General features: G+C 38.0%; 1 protein-coding gene across 11 annotated transcripts in view; it reads left to right on the plus strand.

Annotated features, from left to right (window-relative positions):
* Window positions 1-10,436, plus strand: part of ZFX (zinc finger protein X-linked) — a 68,003-nt gene extending 57,567 nt beyond the window's left edge. For 9 of the 11 annotated variants that reach the window (XM_015443512.3, XM_015443513.3, XM_065538134.1 and 6 more), the window contains 5 exons: window positions 1,761-1,910; window positions 2,143-2,286; window positions 2,653-2,805; window positions 3,332-3,472; window positions 4,580-10,436. In XM_015443512.3, coding sequence (XP_015298998.1) covers window positions 1,761-1,910; window positions 2,143-2,286; window positions 2,653-2,805; window positions 3,332-3,472; window positions 4,580-5,763 — 1,772 coding nt within the window. In that variant the 3' untranslated portion in view covers window positions 5,764-10,436. The remainder of the gene's footprint in view (window positions 1-1,760; window positions 1,911-2,142; window positions 2,287-2,652; window positions 2,806-3,331; window positions 3,473-4,579) is intronic. The other 2 variants (XM_074030239.1, XM_074030240.1) reach the window with 1 other exon arrangement.
* The last annotated feature ends 5,201 nt before the right edge of the window (window positions 10,437-15,637 follow it).

The raw sequence follows: 15,637 nt of genomic DNA on the forward strand, positions 1-15,637 counted from the left end.
ATCCCCCGAGTCTCTACTATTGGAAGTCATATGTATCTGTTTTTTTTTCTCTCTCTTTTTATCCCCCTCTGTGTCTCTCTTTCATTTGTTCATTTTTTTTTAACACATACAGGCTATTATACCTTCATTAATGAGAGCAATGGGTGTATGAGAATATGTTTAAATTCACATATTGCTGCATTTGCCACCAAGGACCTAGACTCACTATTGTCATAAACTAAAGTTGTGTGTGTACGTTATGCGTATTTACATTTAAGCAGATTGAAGCTGAATTTCCGTTGGCCATCTCATTGCGGTGTACCTTTCTGGCAATCATGTTTTGATTATTTTCAAATGTATTGTTCTATTGGAGATAGATCATATCGAATGATACTCAAGAATAGTGACCATGAAGTACTACTTATAAAATGTTTATATATGAAGACTATTTCTTGATTTTACTTCTAGGACATTCTTCTAAGTTTTTTTTGTTGTTGTTGTTTTGAGACAGGGTCTCACTCTGTAACCCAGGCTGGAGTGCAGTGGCATTATCTTGGTTCACTGTAACCTTGACCTCCCAGGCTTGTGTGATTCTCCCACCTCAGCCTCCTGAGTAGCTGGGACTACAGGCACGTGCCATCATGCCCAGTTAATTTTTGTGTGTGTGTGTATATATATGTACACACATATGTATATATATGCACACACACACACACACATATATATTCTTGAGTATCATTTGATATGATCTGTCGCCAATAGAATGATACATTTGAAAATAATCAAAACATGATTGCCAGAAAGGTACACTGCAATGAGATGGCCAACGGAAATTCAACTTCAATCTGCTTAAATGTAAATACGTATAACGTACACACACAATTTTAGTTTATGACAATAGTGAGTCTAGGTCCTTGGTGGCAAATGCAGCAATACGTGAATTTAAACATATTCTCATACACCCATTGCTCTCATTAAAGAAGGTATAATAGCCTGTGTTTTTTTTAAAAAAAATTTTATATATATATAAAATTTTAATATATATATAAAATTGGTAAAGATGGGGGTCTTGCCATGGTGCCCAGCCTGGTCTCAAACTCCTGGCCTCAAGTGATCCACCCACCTTGGCCTCCCAAAGTGCTGGGATTACAGGCATGAGCCACTGCACCTGGCCAGTTCTTTGAAGGTTTTAGTATTAGAAGAATATCTTTAATATAGGAGTGCTTTTACCTTATGGCTTAGCAAAGGCTATAAGTATATTCTTTTGTATTTACAGTTTTCTAGGCTACCAGGAGTTTTCTCTATGTATAGTATTTTTTGCTTTAATATCTTCTTCTGTTTTTAGAAGTCTTTAGAAATGTATTTATTGAATCTTTTACTTGTATAGGTAAAATCCAATTTTATATGAATCAAGTTAGAGATTATATTTGTAAAAGAACTTTTGCCGGGCGCAGTGGCTCATGCCTGTAACCCAGCATTTTGGGAGGCCGAGGCGGGTGGATTAGGAAAACACGGTGAAACCCCGTCTCTACTAAAAATACAAAAAATTAGCCAGGCGTGGTGGTGGGCACGTGTAGTCCCAGCTACTGAGGAGGCGGAGGCAGGAGAATCGCTTGAACACGGGAGGCGGAGGTTGCAGTGAGCTGAGATCGCACCTCTGCACTCCAGCCTGGGTGACAGAGTGAGACTCCATCTCAAAAAAAAAATTTTTTTTTTTTGCAAAGAGTAACATTTTATTTAAATATCTATTATTATTTGTGATTTATTTCCTTCCTTTTTAGTGGATGATGCTGGCAAAATAGAACACGACGGTTCTTCCGGAATGACCATGGACACAGAGTCGGAAATTGATCCTTGTAAAGTGGATGGCACTTGCCCTGAAGTCATCAAGGTGTACATTTTTAAAGCTGACCCTGGAGAAGATGACTTAGGTAAGAAGAAGTGTTTAGACATTGTACATCCTCATCCAAATGTTTCAGCCTGATTACTTTTGGGTTATTTAGATTGAGAACATTTGGAATCTTTTCTGAAGTAACTTTTGTATAAGAATTCCAATGTCGTAATAGCAAAGTTTGTAAAAAGTAATAAGAAAAGTATGTAAAAAGAAATAGATGGAAATGAAGTTTTCAAATAAATTATTGAAGCTGTCTTCTTCTCGGATAGGTGGAACTGTAGACATTGTGGAGAGTGAGCCTGAGAATGATCATGGAGTTGAACTGCTTGATCAGAACAGCAGTATTCGTGTGCCCAGGGAAAAGATGGTTTATATGACTGTCAATGACTCTCAGCCAGAAGATGAAGATTTAAGTAAGTAGGTGGCCTTTTTGTGGGAGAAACTTTTATGTTTCTGGAGCTTTTAAGTGACCAGCGTTTGAAATAAGTAGCATTATTTTAGAGATGATTATGCTACTACATTCCAAGGGAAACATCAGTGACTCTTTTATGTATGCTTATAATGTTGCTTTAAAACCAAGTTATGGTGAAAGCCAAGAAGTGAATGATTCATTCAACAAATATTTATTGAGTGCTTACTACGTGAAAGCTATGTTCTAGGTATGTAATATTTGGACCTTCTTTCCATTTGTCTATTAACTGAATTCAAATAAAAACATGTTTCCTGTAATTTCTGTAAACTTGGTCACAGAAGTTTTTGTAACTTTCTACTTTACTTAGATGTTGCTGAAATCGCTGACGAAGTTTATATGGAAGTGATTGTAGGAGAGGAGGATGCTGCGGCAGCAGCGGCAGCCGCTGCTGTGCATGAGCAGCAAATGGACGACAATGAAATCAAAACCTTCATGCCGATCGCATGGGCAGCAGCTTATGGTAAGTTGCCCAGCACCTCTTAGCATTGAAGAAGTTGGTTCTTGAACATGAATCCATGATTGAAAAATGGTTTCTGTAGTCTTAGGTTTCAGAAGTCTGAAATACTAGTGTCCTGTAAGGATTATTTGAATTGAATTAGAGTATAAAGTCTACATTTTGTGTTTATTTTTAACAGGAATTTCTTTCATGTGTATATTACGTAGAAGGAAGTACTGCAAGAAGTACACAGGCTTTCAAGCTTAAAGTTTTCATCTTGATTATATTTGGCCCATGACTTTTTCATTTTGGGAGACAAGGGAGTCCATGGGGCAAAACTGCTGACATGCGTTTTTTAGCTTTGGAAGCTAGGCGTTTCCTACGGTCTCACGATAATAAATGTGCTCATAAAACCCATGACCTAGAATGGGGAATTTCTGTCATTCATGAGTATCATGGCTTACTTTTCGTTGTTGTAGTTAATAAAGAATTCCTAATTCTTTAAAATTTATAATACTGTATAATTTTGTTTTTTAATACACATTGTTAGGTAATAATTCTGATGGAATTGAAAACCGGAATGGCACTGCAAGTGCCCTCTTGCACATAGATGAGTCTGCTGGCCTCGGCAGACTGGCTAAACAAAAACCAAAGAAAAGGAGAAGACCTGATTCCAGGCAGTACCAAACAGGTGAGGGCGCACGAGTTCCATGGCGCAGCGTGCTCTCAGAGGAAGCTCTAGTATGTATCCACAGGGGTGTCACAATGGCATTTTAGCTGCTAGACCATATGTAGCTTTGTCTATTGAACTTGAAAATATAATTTTCAGAATTCAGTGATATTCATGAATGATTTCCTTAGATAAAAAGAAACAGTACATGACTGAGAAACATGGATGAGAAAAATTCAAAACTTGGATGATTTGTATGTGTACATGGAATGAAATCCCTCAAATATGTTATAAGCATTAACTTTGTAAATATAGAGAATCTATGTCAGCATAAAGCAGGCATAATTTACAGAGCAGCAGGATAAGTACTTTAGTTCATACAACATTCCTATTCTTATATGATGATATGGGTTTAAACTTTGCTGTAAGTTAATGTAAGTTATGTTTTTTGGAATAAACAGTGGAAATTTTTGTCACCAAAGTTTATTTTTATGAATAATTTTCCACCAGTTTGTTTATTTTTTTTTGAGGCAGAATCTTGCTCTCTTACCCAGGCTGGAGTGCAGTGGCGTGATCTCAACTCACACTGCAACCTCTGCCTCCTGGGTACAAGTGATTCTCCTGCCTCAGCCTTCCAAGTGGCTGGGATTACAGATGTGTGCCACTGTGCCCCACTCATTTTCATATTTTTAATAGAGACGGGTTTTCAGCATGTTATGTTGGTCAGGCTGGTCTCGAACTCCTGAGTTCAGGGGATCTGCCTGCCTCGGCCTCCCAAAGTGCTGGGATTACAGGCATGAGCCACCATGCCCAGCCAATTTTCCACCAATTTCTAAATTGCTGTAGGTTTAATCACTAATTGATAAAAGTTACATATTCATTAATTTTATTAAACTAGAGGGAGTGAAGGTGGTACAGTCCTCATGAATGAAGTTTCCAGACCATTTTCTCTGTGACTAGGTTGCTATATCTCTTGTGTTGAAAAACAGTAAAAGGAATGTTAAGTAGCAAATAGTCCAATTTAGGAGTCCTTGGCCAACAGTGGTCAGAACCCACGCTTTACATTCGCAAAGAAACTGGAACAGAACTTGGTTTGAGCACTCATACTCCTTTCTTTTCCTTTCTTAGCAATAATTATTGGCCCTGATGGACATCCTTTGACTGTCTATCCTTGCATGATTTGTGGGAAGAAGTTTAAGTCGAGAGGTTTTTTGAAAAGGCACATGAAAAACCATCCCGAACACCTTGCCAAGAAGAAATACCGCTGTACTGACTGTGATTACACTACCAACAAGAAGATAAGTTTACACAACCACCTGGAGAGCCACAAGCTGACCAGCAAAGCAGAGAAGGCCATAGAATGCGATGAGTGTGGGAAGCATTTCTCTCATGCAGGGGCTTTGTTTACTCACAAAATGGTGCATAAGGAAAAAGGAGCCAACAAAATGCACAAGTGTAAATTCTGTGAATACGAGACAGCTGAACAAGGGTTACTGAATCGCCACCTCTTGGCGGTCCACAGCAAGAACTTTCCTCATATTTGTGTGGAGTGTGGTAAGGGTTTTCGTCACCCCTCAGAGCTCAAAAAGCACATGAGAATCCATACTGGGGAGAAGCCGTACCAATGCCAGTACTGCGAATATAGGTCTGCAGACTCTTCTAACTTGAAAACGCATGTCAAAACTAAGCATAGTAAAGAGATGCCATTCAAGTGTGACATTTGTCTTCTGACTTTCTCGGATACCAAAGAGGTGCAGCAACATGCTCTTATCCACCAAGAAAGCAAAACACACCAGTGTTTGCATTGCGACCACAAGAGTTCGAACTCAAGTGATTTGAAACGACACATAATTTCAGTTCACACGAAAGACTACCCCCATAAGTGTGACATGTGTGATAAAGGCTTTCATAGGCCTTCAGAACTCAAGAAACACGTGGCTGCCCACAAGGGCAAAAAAATGCACCAGTGTAGACATTGTGACTTTAAGATTGCAGATCCGTTTGTTCTAAGTCGCCATATTCTCTCAGTTCACACAAAGGATCTTCCATTTAGGTGCAAGAGATGTAGAAAGGGATTTAGGCAACAGAATGAGCTTAAAAAGCATATGAAGACACACAGTGGCAGGAAAGTGTATCAGTGTGAGTACTGTGAGTATAGCACTACAGATGCCTCAGGCTTTAAACGGCACGTTATTTCCATTCACACGAAAGACTATCCTCACCGGTGTGAGTACTGCAAGAAAGGCTTCCGAAGACCTTCAGAAAAGAACCAGCACATAATGAGACATCATAAAGAAGTTGGCCTGCCCTAACAATACTTCTACAGACATTTGTAGAGATATTGGCCTTGAAGCAGAAAATTCATTTTAAAGCCAATCAGTCTCGTTCACATACAATACTGTATATTGATTTATGCTGTGTACAAATAGAATTATTGCTTCTAGTTGACTTTTTTTAATATACATTTTGTTCAGTAGTGTGTTCTGAATTCTATTCAGTTTGTTTAATAAATGGGGAAAACTGGCAACATGCTAGTTACTTTTAATAAAGTAATCCCTGATTCTATACCGAATTTTTATATCTTAGAATTTTATATTTATTTAAATATTTACCTTGCTTACCTTGATGGTACTCTTCTAAGACCATTAACTTAAGGTAACTTTATATTGGTAACTCTGAAAGTATTCATGTTGACTCATTTTCCTTCCCCATACATTTCTCACAATAAAATTGTCAGAGACATCTACTAATATAGATGGGAGATTTTACAGTCAGGTCTAATTATCATAACATGGAAGTCATTTACTTAATATTTTCAGACCACTTGACAGTGAAAGTTTCCATTTGAGCTTTTGCGTCCCTGGCTTTGCTTAAGAGCAGTGGCTGGGTTCGTGTTTACTTTTCAAATATATTACTTTTGGTTTTCTTTGGATTATTTACATCTTTTGTCAGCATAGCAAACTTTTAGAAAACCTTATTGAAAAATTATGCTTGATCATGTTGTATTTTGATTATTCTGTCTGTGCGGCTTCGTCTTGGAATGGTTTTGTGCTACAAATGACATTTACTGAGGACTGCATTTTGGAATCTCCTAGAGGTAACTCATGGCTTATAGGATCTTTTGCAACTTTATGTATGTAAATGTACCCTGAATTATATATATACACATATATATCATGTACCTGTGTGTATTGCTTATTTTATATATTTATACACACAACCCCAAGTTACAGTAGTTGTTTAAAATCTATAATGAAAAGTATTAAATTTACAATAACATGAAAGATCCAGGGATGCATGAGAGAGCATTTTGTAAGTCATGCTCTTCAGAGAGATTACTCAGGTGAAGAATTAGAAGGAAAATAAGGACACTAGTATTTTTAAAGAGTAAAGATATTTTCTTTTAAATATCTTTGGTAATTGAAAAATAGAGGTTAAGATGTTTCTAGGTAGAATGTTTTCATACAGTTTCAGCTCCATGTCTTTATATTTTTCTGAAAAGCAAATGAGTATCCAGACATGACTCCCACAGTTCTCTTTGAGAAGCCCGAGAGGGAACTCTGTCTTACCTAGTGAGAGGGATGGAAAAGAAGTGATGGCTCTGTGGACCAGAGAACAGGTGCTAATTATGGCATCACACTCGGCAAGTTCAGGCCGATCTGGTATTTCTCAGACAGTTACAGTTAGCAAACTTTAAAAACTTAACACTCAAGTTGGCTTTGATTAAAATGTAAAGATGTGTTTTAAGTAGATAAGGAAAGTCTGAGGCCTTATTTGGAACATCACTAAGTCTTCCAAAGGTTTTTTTTTTTTTTTTTTTTAAGATGGAGTCTCGCTCTGTTGCCCAGGCTGGACTGCAGTGGCATGATCTTGGCTCACTGCAACCTCTGCTTCCTGGGGTCAAGCAATTATCTGCCTCAGCCTCTCAAGTAGCTGGGATTACAGGCGCCTGCCACCACGCCTGGCTAATTTTTTGTATTTTTAGTAGAGATGGGGTTTCACTATCTTGGCCAGGCTGGTCTTGAACCCTGACCTCGTGATCCACCTGCCTCGGCCTTCCAAAGTGCTGGGATTACAGGCGTGAGCCACCACGCTTACACACCACATAGGTCTGAATCAGTGTCATACAGTCATAAAAGAAACTCAGTTAATTAGAACTTGGTTGTGTTAAGATGAATCTTGGAGAACAGAAAACAGTTTTGGGGTCCCTTCAGTTGGCTATTGGTCCATCTGCATCTAGCACATTGTAGGATATTTAGAAATTGTCTTCCCACCCTATAGCTGCCTTGCCACCTCATTATGGTGCTCTGTCCCCTGTGTACCTAGGTTTTTACCTTTCATCTTTCTCTTTGCCATTGATGTTTGTATTCAAGAGTTACATTTTTAGGGTTAGAAATAAAAATATTTGGTGTTTGGCAAACCTGAAGTGCTAGACTGATTTAGTCTAGTTTTAAATCAAGTGCTTTAGGCAGGTGTGAACTCTAGCCCAAATGCCAGTCAAAGTCAAGGCATGGGTTTTCCTAGCCTATCTTATAGGAAATTCCTGTACCTTCTTGGCCCCTATAATGTGTGTTTTTTTTTTTTTTTTAAAGTAACTTACAATTTTGTGATCCGTGATTCATTGCCCTGCGATTCTTGAAAGCTCTGTCTGTTTTTTTGTGAGAACCTTTAAAATCTCCCTTAATTTTTATTTTCCCAGAAATAATGTAAAAACACTTAAATGAAAGTGGAAATGTATTAATTTTAAATCCTATAAAATTAATACAGAAAATATAAATGATTGGGTCTTTTTTTTTTTAAATAAACTGAAAGATAAAGAACACAACACTTCACACATTTTATATTTCTCTTACATACTCTGGAATCATACACAGTTCTTTTCTTTTTAAAGCACAATATTAAAACCTTTAAAAGGTATTTAAGGGTTTGGTCAAGTGAATATGATAAAACATTTGTCTGTATAAAGAGAAAATGAAATCGTAGTCACTGTTATGTACTGACATTAGTTACAACCTAGTTTTAATTCTTAAAACAATTTTGATTAGCAAAGCTAAAAAAAAATGGATGTTTCAGTTAAATGTTTTAAAGAGGTACAGATTTTTACAAGGACATAATATAAGTTATTGTTCTGTAGAAATATCCTATTAAATATTGTATGTCCCTCCCTCTGTACACTTTGTAAAGAAAGTAAAATACATAAAAAGAAAATCATATAGGGATGTGTGACATTATTGTAATTGTGTACTTGAGAATAACGTGCAAAAATAAAAATCAGAATATTTTCCTGTTATTGAATGTTTAGTCTATTTGATACCAGTACTAAGTTAATGCTTTTTCTTAAGGAAAAAAAAATGTACAGTTTTTGTAAACCTAATAAACATCAAAAGCAGTGGATTATTTTCATCCCCCCATTTCTTAATTCCTTTTTCACAGCAGTGGAATGCAAAGTGCTTGATTGCTTTGAATTTTGTGACTTGGATGCAAATACTGGTAACATTTCAGTTCTGTGAATTTGCAAGTAATATTTCAGAGAAGTTAAGAGGTGATTGGTGAGTCCTTTGATGAGCATGTCCTTGGAATTCAGTTTTTCTTTTATCTTCATAAAGGATTTGTTTTATTAGCATCTCCAGTTCCCCGAGATAAATTACCCATGCATAAAGTGGTTTTTGAGAGCACTTTAAATAAAGTTCATTTCAGTATTAATTTACAGCATATTTAATCAGTGGGTACTGTTACCACCTCCACAGCAGAAATCGTGCCCTCGAGTTACCACTTGGTGCCCAGTTTAGAGGACTCTAGTAGATGCTAACATACTAGAGAATGGTCATTGCCACAGTTAAAAATCGGCAGTTAAGTAAATGTCAGGAGTCAAAAGAGAGAGAGTTGTGCCATCTTTGATTTTATAGACAAGATTCTGCAGTTCTTCCGACTGTATGAACAAACAAATGTTTGCCTAATAGTTGAAACAATAAATCAAAATTTTAAGTAAATGACGAAGGGAATGTGAAGAATGTCACTGTCCAGAGCCATAAATCAGACAAAACCATAGCATACTGAAAAACTTGTAATGGAACACCTAACAAATGACACCTAACCTGTCTGTGATCCAACAAGTCAGATAATGTGCTGCTGTATTCTCTGGGAATCCCAGTATTAACAATTTCATTTCCCACAAATTCTAGCATTCATGTAAGGAAAAACATGGCCAATCAGTATCTTAAAGGGACAGTCTTTCAGAGCAGTGGTTTTCAAAGTGTGGCCGGGCAGCATTGGCAGCATCTTAATTTCCTGGGACTTTGTTAAAGATGCAAATTCTCAGCCCCACCCTAGTCGTACTGAATTGGGAAACTGGTGTGGGACCCAGCAATCTTTGTTTTAACGTGTTCTCCAGGTGATTCTGATGCCTGTTCAAACTTGGGAAACACTTTTAGAGCACTTGAGGAACCTAAAAGATGACTGGTTCAACATTTTGTGTGGTAGATAAGAAAATGACAAAAAATCAGAAATGAACAGTGAGAGAAAAATAGGACCCAGACAGTTGATACCTTCCGTTTGCTGTTTTAAAAGTGTAAGCCTGCCAAGTCAACAAGTATACCTTTAGCGCACATGTAAATAGCCTGCACTTCCTAAATCTTGTGTGGCCTCCCATAGTTACATTCCTCAAAGGTAAATTGAGTTCAGAGGAAGATTCAGCATTTAAAAGAGAAGGGCTGAAAAAGATTGTGTGTGGGTGTGTGTGGGTGTGTGTGTGTAATTGGCCCAGGGTTACTTAAGTAAATCATAATAAAAAAAAAACCATTTTGCCACATTCTGTAACTGTTTAGTTAAGGTCAAATTAAGTTTACCCTATGGATTTTGTTTCATCTTTGGTTTCGTGTATATATTGTTTGCCTTTTTCATAAAAATCTTGGATTTGTTATATATTGTTCCTGTTATTTTTGACATCTTTGCTATTGTAAATAAATTACTATTTTGTTTTAAGTTACCCTAGTGGAGTGTTGGCTATAGACAAGGTATACACTCGAAATGAGGAGATTTAAATTACACAGTTAATGAATTCCCAACTTGCTAGAGGTGATTCGACTCCCTTCAGTAGTTCAACACTAATAATAGCACCAAGGAACATATCACTGGTGCATATAGGCGTAGCATCTGTACCAACTTGGATTTCAAAATCATGTTCTGACCTCTGATGGAAATACTCAGTCCATCAAGTTTGAGGTCAAAATCAAGAATTACTTTCCTTTACTTGGTTTTTCCTATTCAGTTGGTCTCCCATGTTACTTGTATTGCTGGTATTGGTGGACACAAAGGATCTGGCATTACAGTGACCTGTTGAGACTGTAAAGCCACTAGGAGACTTGGCTACTGAAAACTTGCTCAGGACTTCTCGATGTTGTTTGGCTATGTGAACTACCACAGAAGTATCTAAACACGTCGACTAAAATTATAGAATAGTTAACTAGACCTATATTATTTTGCTTTTTAAGAGGCCAGTTTCTGCTTTTAAATGCAGAACCCATTTCCTTTTGTCTGAGATTATTTGAAATGAGAGGTATTGTAAAGCCATCTGTTGGGGTTTTGAAGGTTCTAGTCACCTGTCCTCCCCTCTTGAGTTCCAACCACATTGAAAATAGACCAGAAACCACCCATTAGGTGTGTGATTTATTCTAGTAAGGCTGGACTGGGAGACCCAGAGGCTGAGATGAGCTTGTTTCCAATCTATTTCCCTCCAATGTAGGCCTTGACTGATGTAGCCAGTCATTTGAAGGTATGGGGCCTACCTTCCACTCCTTTGTGAGCTATCAAGAGACTAGTTCTCTCATCAGAGAAAGGGAGCATCTACTCCAGCCCTCCCAGGCTAGGACACAGGAAAAGGGGGAGAAGAGTTCCCTTATGTCATCCTAATAAAGGTTAGTCCAATTCTGGATTGCCCTCTGGCACTGGCACACTAGCAACATGTGAGGTTTTCCCCATTAGCCTTGCATGTTTATGTCCACTTTTATTGATTTTTACTGTTCCCCCTTGAAGTGGTGGTTGTGGCAGACCTTCTAAAGTTCCTTTCTCTCTCAAGGCAGTATGCTTTGGTTGTTCTTCAGAAAATTAATTTTTAAAGGGCAAATGTACTTACTATACAAAGATGGAAATCTTGCAAGTTATTTTTATTGCATGCTTTTGTAACAAAAATTGGGAAAATCATAATCCACAAGGCCACCTTTATTAAAAGGATTGCTTGTCTTTGTTCTCTTCTAATCTTAGTCCATACACATAAATCTTTGATCTGTCTTGTAACCACAATATCAATTCTATTCTGGGTTCAGGGATTTTCTTTTCAAACATCAAATGTAATTCATGTGTCTACACCAGTATATGGGAGAGTTTGTTCCCCTCAGCCTTTCAAACAGTGAGTGTTACAGCTAATCTCACAGGTTAAAAAAATAAAGACTATGTCATCGCTGTTTCAATTTGCTTTGACGTGACTCCTAGCGGAGTTTAATACTTTTATATATATAATAGCACTTTAAGTTGTCGCTCTGATAAATTGACTGTTCAAATCCTGTGCCCCATTTTCTATTTGGAGTTCTTTGTACATTAAGCCTATTAACTTTCTAATACATTTGCTGCACATTTTTGTAGTCCATGATTTATCTTGTTATTGCTTATGTAATCTTTTCATATATAAAAATCTTTAATATTTGTGTAATCAAATGTTTTTTTTTTTCCCTTTGTGATTCCTGGTGTTTCTTGTTCTGCTTAAAAAGTTATTTTCTACTGCAAGGTTCTACAAATATATGCCTAGATTTTCTTCCTATATTTTTATTGTTTTGTTTGGATTTTTATGTAATTAAAATTATTTAGTTTAGCAGATCCAACGGTGATTTTAAAAATTATTTTGAAAAAGAAAAAAATACTTGGGCAAGGTGGCATGCACCTGTTGTCCCAGCTACTCTAGAGACTGAAGTGGGAAGATAGCTTGAGCCCAGGAATTCAAGGCTATGGTGAACTATGATCGTGCCACTGCACTCCAGCCTAGGTGACAGAGTGAGGCCCCATCTCAAAAAAATTTTTTAAAAATATATTGTTTGGTAGGGCATCTAATTTCTGTTTTCTCTTGGATAGAGAGCCACCTATTCTAGTACTGTTTGTTAAGTAAGTCACCCTTTACCCTCATGAGCTGAAATGACACTTTATGTGGTCATCATATATATCCTTGGATTTATTTCTGAAGTCTATTTTGTTTTACTGGTCTGTCATTCTTGTGCCAATGCCATATTGTTTTTCTCACAGTACCCTGGTGAACCAGAAGGCAAGTCCCTCTTTAGTTCTTTTTCATAGTTTTCTTGACCCTTATTCCATAGGAACATGAAAATCATTTTACCCAGTTTCCGTTAAAAGCCTCATTGGGATTTTTAATTCAGAACACATGCATTTTTTTGTTTGTTTTTTTGAGACGGAGTCTCACTCTGTTGCCCAGGCTTGAGTGCAGTGGCGAGATCTCGGCTCACTGCAACCTCCACCTCCTGGACTCAGACGATTCTCCTGCCTCAGCCTCCCGAATAGCTGGGATTACAGGCATGCTCCACCACACCCAGCTGATTTTTGTATTTTTAGTAGAGATGGGGTTTCACCATGTTGGCCAGGGTGGTCTTGAACTCCTGACCTCAGGTATCTGCCTGCTTCGGCCTCCCAAAGTGCTGGGATTACAGGCGTGAGCCACCACCCCTGGCCAAGACTAATACAAATTAGTTTGCATATTAATTTAGCTCTAAAAAATAAACTTGGAAACTTTTCTACAATCTCCAATAGTTTAAAAACTAGAAGCATTATCTAATCCCTGAAGATTAGATAGAACTCAGTTGTGAAAGCATTTGGGTCTGATGCCTCTTTATAAACGGTAGGTCTTGGGGCCAGGCGGCCGTGGCGCACGCCTGTAATCCCAGCACTTAGAGGGCGGATCACTTGAGGTCAGGAGTTGGAGACCAGCCTGGCCAACATGGTGAAATGCTGCCTCTACTAAAAATACAAAAATTAGCTGGGCGTGGTGGTGCGCCTGTGGTCCCGGCTACTCTCCAAGAGGCTGAGGCAGGAGAATTGTTTGAACCTGGGAACCTGGGCCGCATTGCAGTGAGCCAAGATCACGCCATTGCACTCCAGCCTGGGCAACAAGAGCGAAACTTCGTCTCAATCAATCAATAAAATAAAATGAGAGGCCTTGACTTTTCTGATCTCTTGTACGTTAATTAGCCCATCAGCTTTTCTTCTTAAGATCTGGTATTTCTGAAAATCATCCATTTTCTCTAGATCAATACTTCTCATGTATTAATGTGCATATGCATCATCTGGGGGATATTGTGAAAATGCTCATTCTGATTCAGTGAGTCTAGAGTGGGGCTTGTGATTGTGCATTTCCTGCAAGCTCCCTGGTGATACTGATGCTGTGGTCCATGGACCACGCAGTCCAAGCCCTCTAAGAATTCAGTGGTTCTCAATTTCGGTCATAAAATCAAACGGGGCAGCCTTTGAACTTCCCAGAGTCAGGTGGGAATGGGTCTCAGACAGTAATTTTTCAAGTTCCTCAGGTGATTACAATGTGTAGCCAAGATTTGAACCACTCTTCTAGATTTGCAGTTTATTGCCATAGATATACAATATTTTCTTATTATTTAACAGTCTCATTTTATTCTCTTGCATTTCTGGTTGCATCTCCTTTCTCATCTTAAATGTTATATGTTTTGTTTGCTGTCATATTTCTTTTCTTCTTTTTTTTTTTTTTTTTTGAGATGGAGTCTTGCTTTGTCGCCCAGGCTGGAGTGCAGTGGTGTGATCTCAGCTCACTGCAACCTCTGCCTCCCAGCTTCAAGCGATTCTCCTGCCTCAGCCTCCAGAGTAGCTGGGATTACAGGCACATGCCAACATGCTTGGCTAATTTTTGTATTTTTAGTAGAGATGAGGTTTCATCATGTTGGCCGGGCTGGTCTCGAACTCCTGACCTCAGGTGATCCGCCTGCCTCAGCCTCCTAAAGTGCTGGGATTACAGGTGTGAGCCACTGTGCCTGGCTCATATTTCTTTAAGTGGCTTTCAGAGGTTTTGCTATTTCATAGGTAGTGTCAAAGAAACTGCTCTTTTATTCTTTATATTTTTTGGTTTTCTACTTAATTTTATCTTTCATTGTTATTTTTTTTTTTTTAAGACAATGTCTCACTCTGTTGCCAAGGCTACAGTGCAGTGGTGTGATCACAGCTCACTGCAGCCTTGACCTCCTGGGCTCAAGTGATCCTCCCACCTTAGCCTCCTGAGTAGCTGGGACCACAGGCACGCACCAGCATGCCCAGCTAATTTTTGTATTTTTTTGGTAGAGACAGGGTCTTATCATGTTGCCCAGGCTGGTCTCAAACTCCTGAACTCAAGCGATCCACCTGCATCCCCCCCTCCCAAAGTGTTAGGATTACAGGTGTGAGCCACCGTGCCTGGCTTATTTTCTTTTCCTATTTTCTTCTGGTATATTTTACTGTCTAATCAAATGTCTGTTTCATATTTCATTAATTTTTATTTATTTTTAAAGGAAATCCTTGAAACCTGTGTATTTCCTTTGGTATACAACTTTAGCTATAGGCCACTGTATATGAGTTGTCCTTTTTTGTATTCTAGATAGTTTTACATCTGTTTTGATTTCCTATTTACAGTAGAGTTTAACTTTCAAATAGTAAACATTTTTATTAATCCCTTTAGCCTTGATCTCTAGTTTTGTTGGTTTGAGTTCAAAGTATGGCCTCTATAACCTCTACTTTTTTTTTTTTTTTTGGAATTTTTGAAGTTTTCCTTTTAGGCAAGACATAATTTTTTGGAAAATACAACACAGATATAGTTTAACATGTATCTTTACATTTATAGGTATAAACTTATAGATAAAACTGAGCTTGTTTATTCAGATCCTTTATATCCTATATCCTTGCTATTTTTTGACTACTTGAGTTTTTGCTTTTGTTTTTTTTGAGACAGGTTCTCGCTGTGTTGCCCAGGCTGGTCTCAAACTCCTGGGCTCAAGCGAGCCTCCCACCTAAACCTCCCAAAGTTCTGGGATTACAGGCATGGGTCACCGTGCCTGGCGACTATTTGATTTTTAATTTTTGAAAAAATATCAAAATATACCACTATAAGGGAGTTTTATGGAATTTCCTTGTACT

Source organism: Macaca fascicularis, chromosome X (genome assembly GCF_037993035.2).
Source record: "Macaca fascicularis isolate 582-1 chromosome X, T2T-MFA8v1.1".
Classification (NCBI taxonomy): domain Eukaryota; kingdom Metazoa; phylum Chordata; class Mammalia; order Primates; family Cercopithecidae; genus Macaca; species Macaca fascicularis.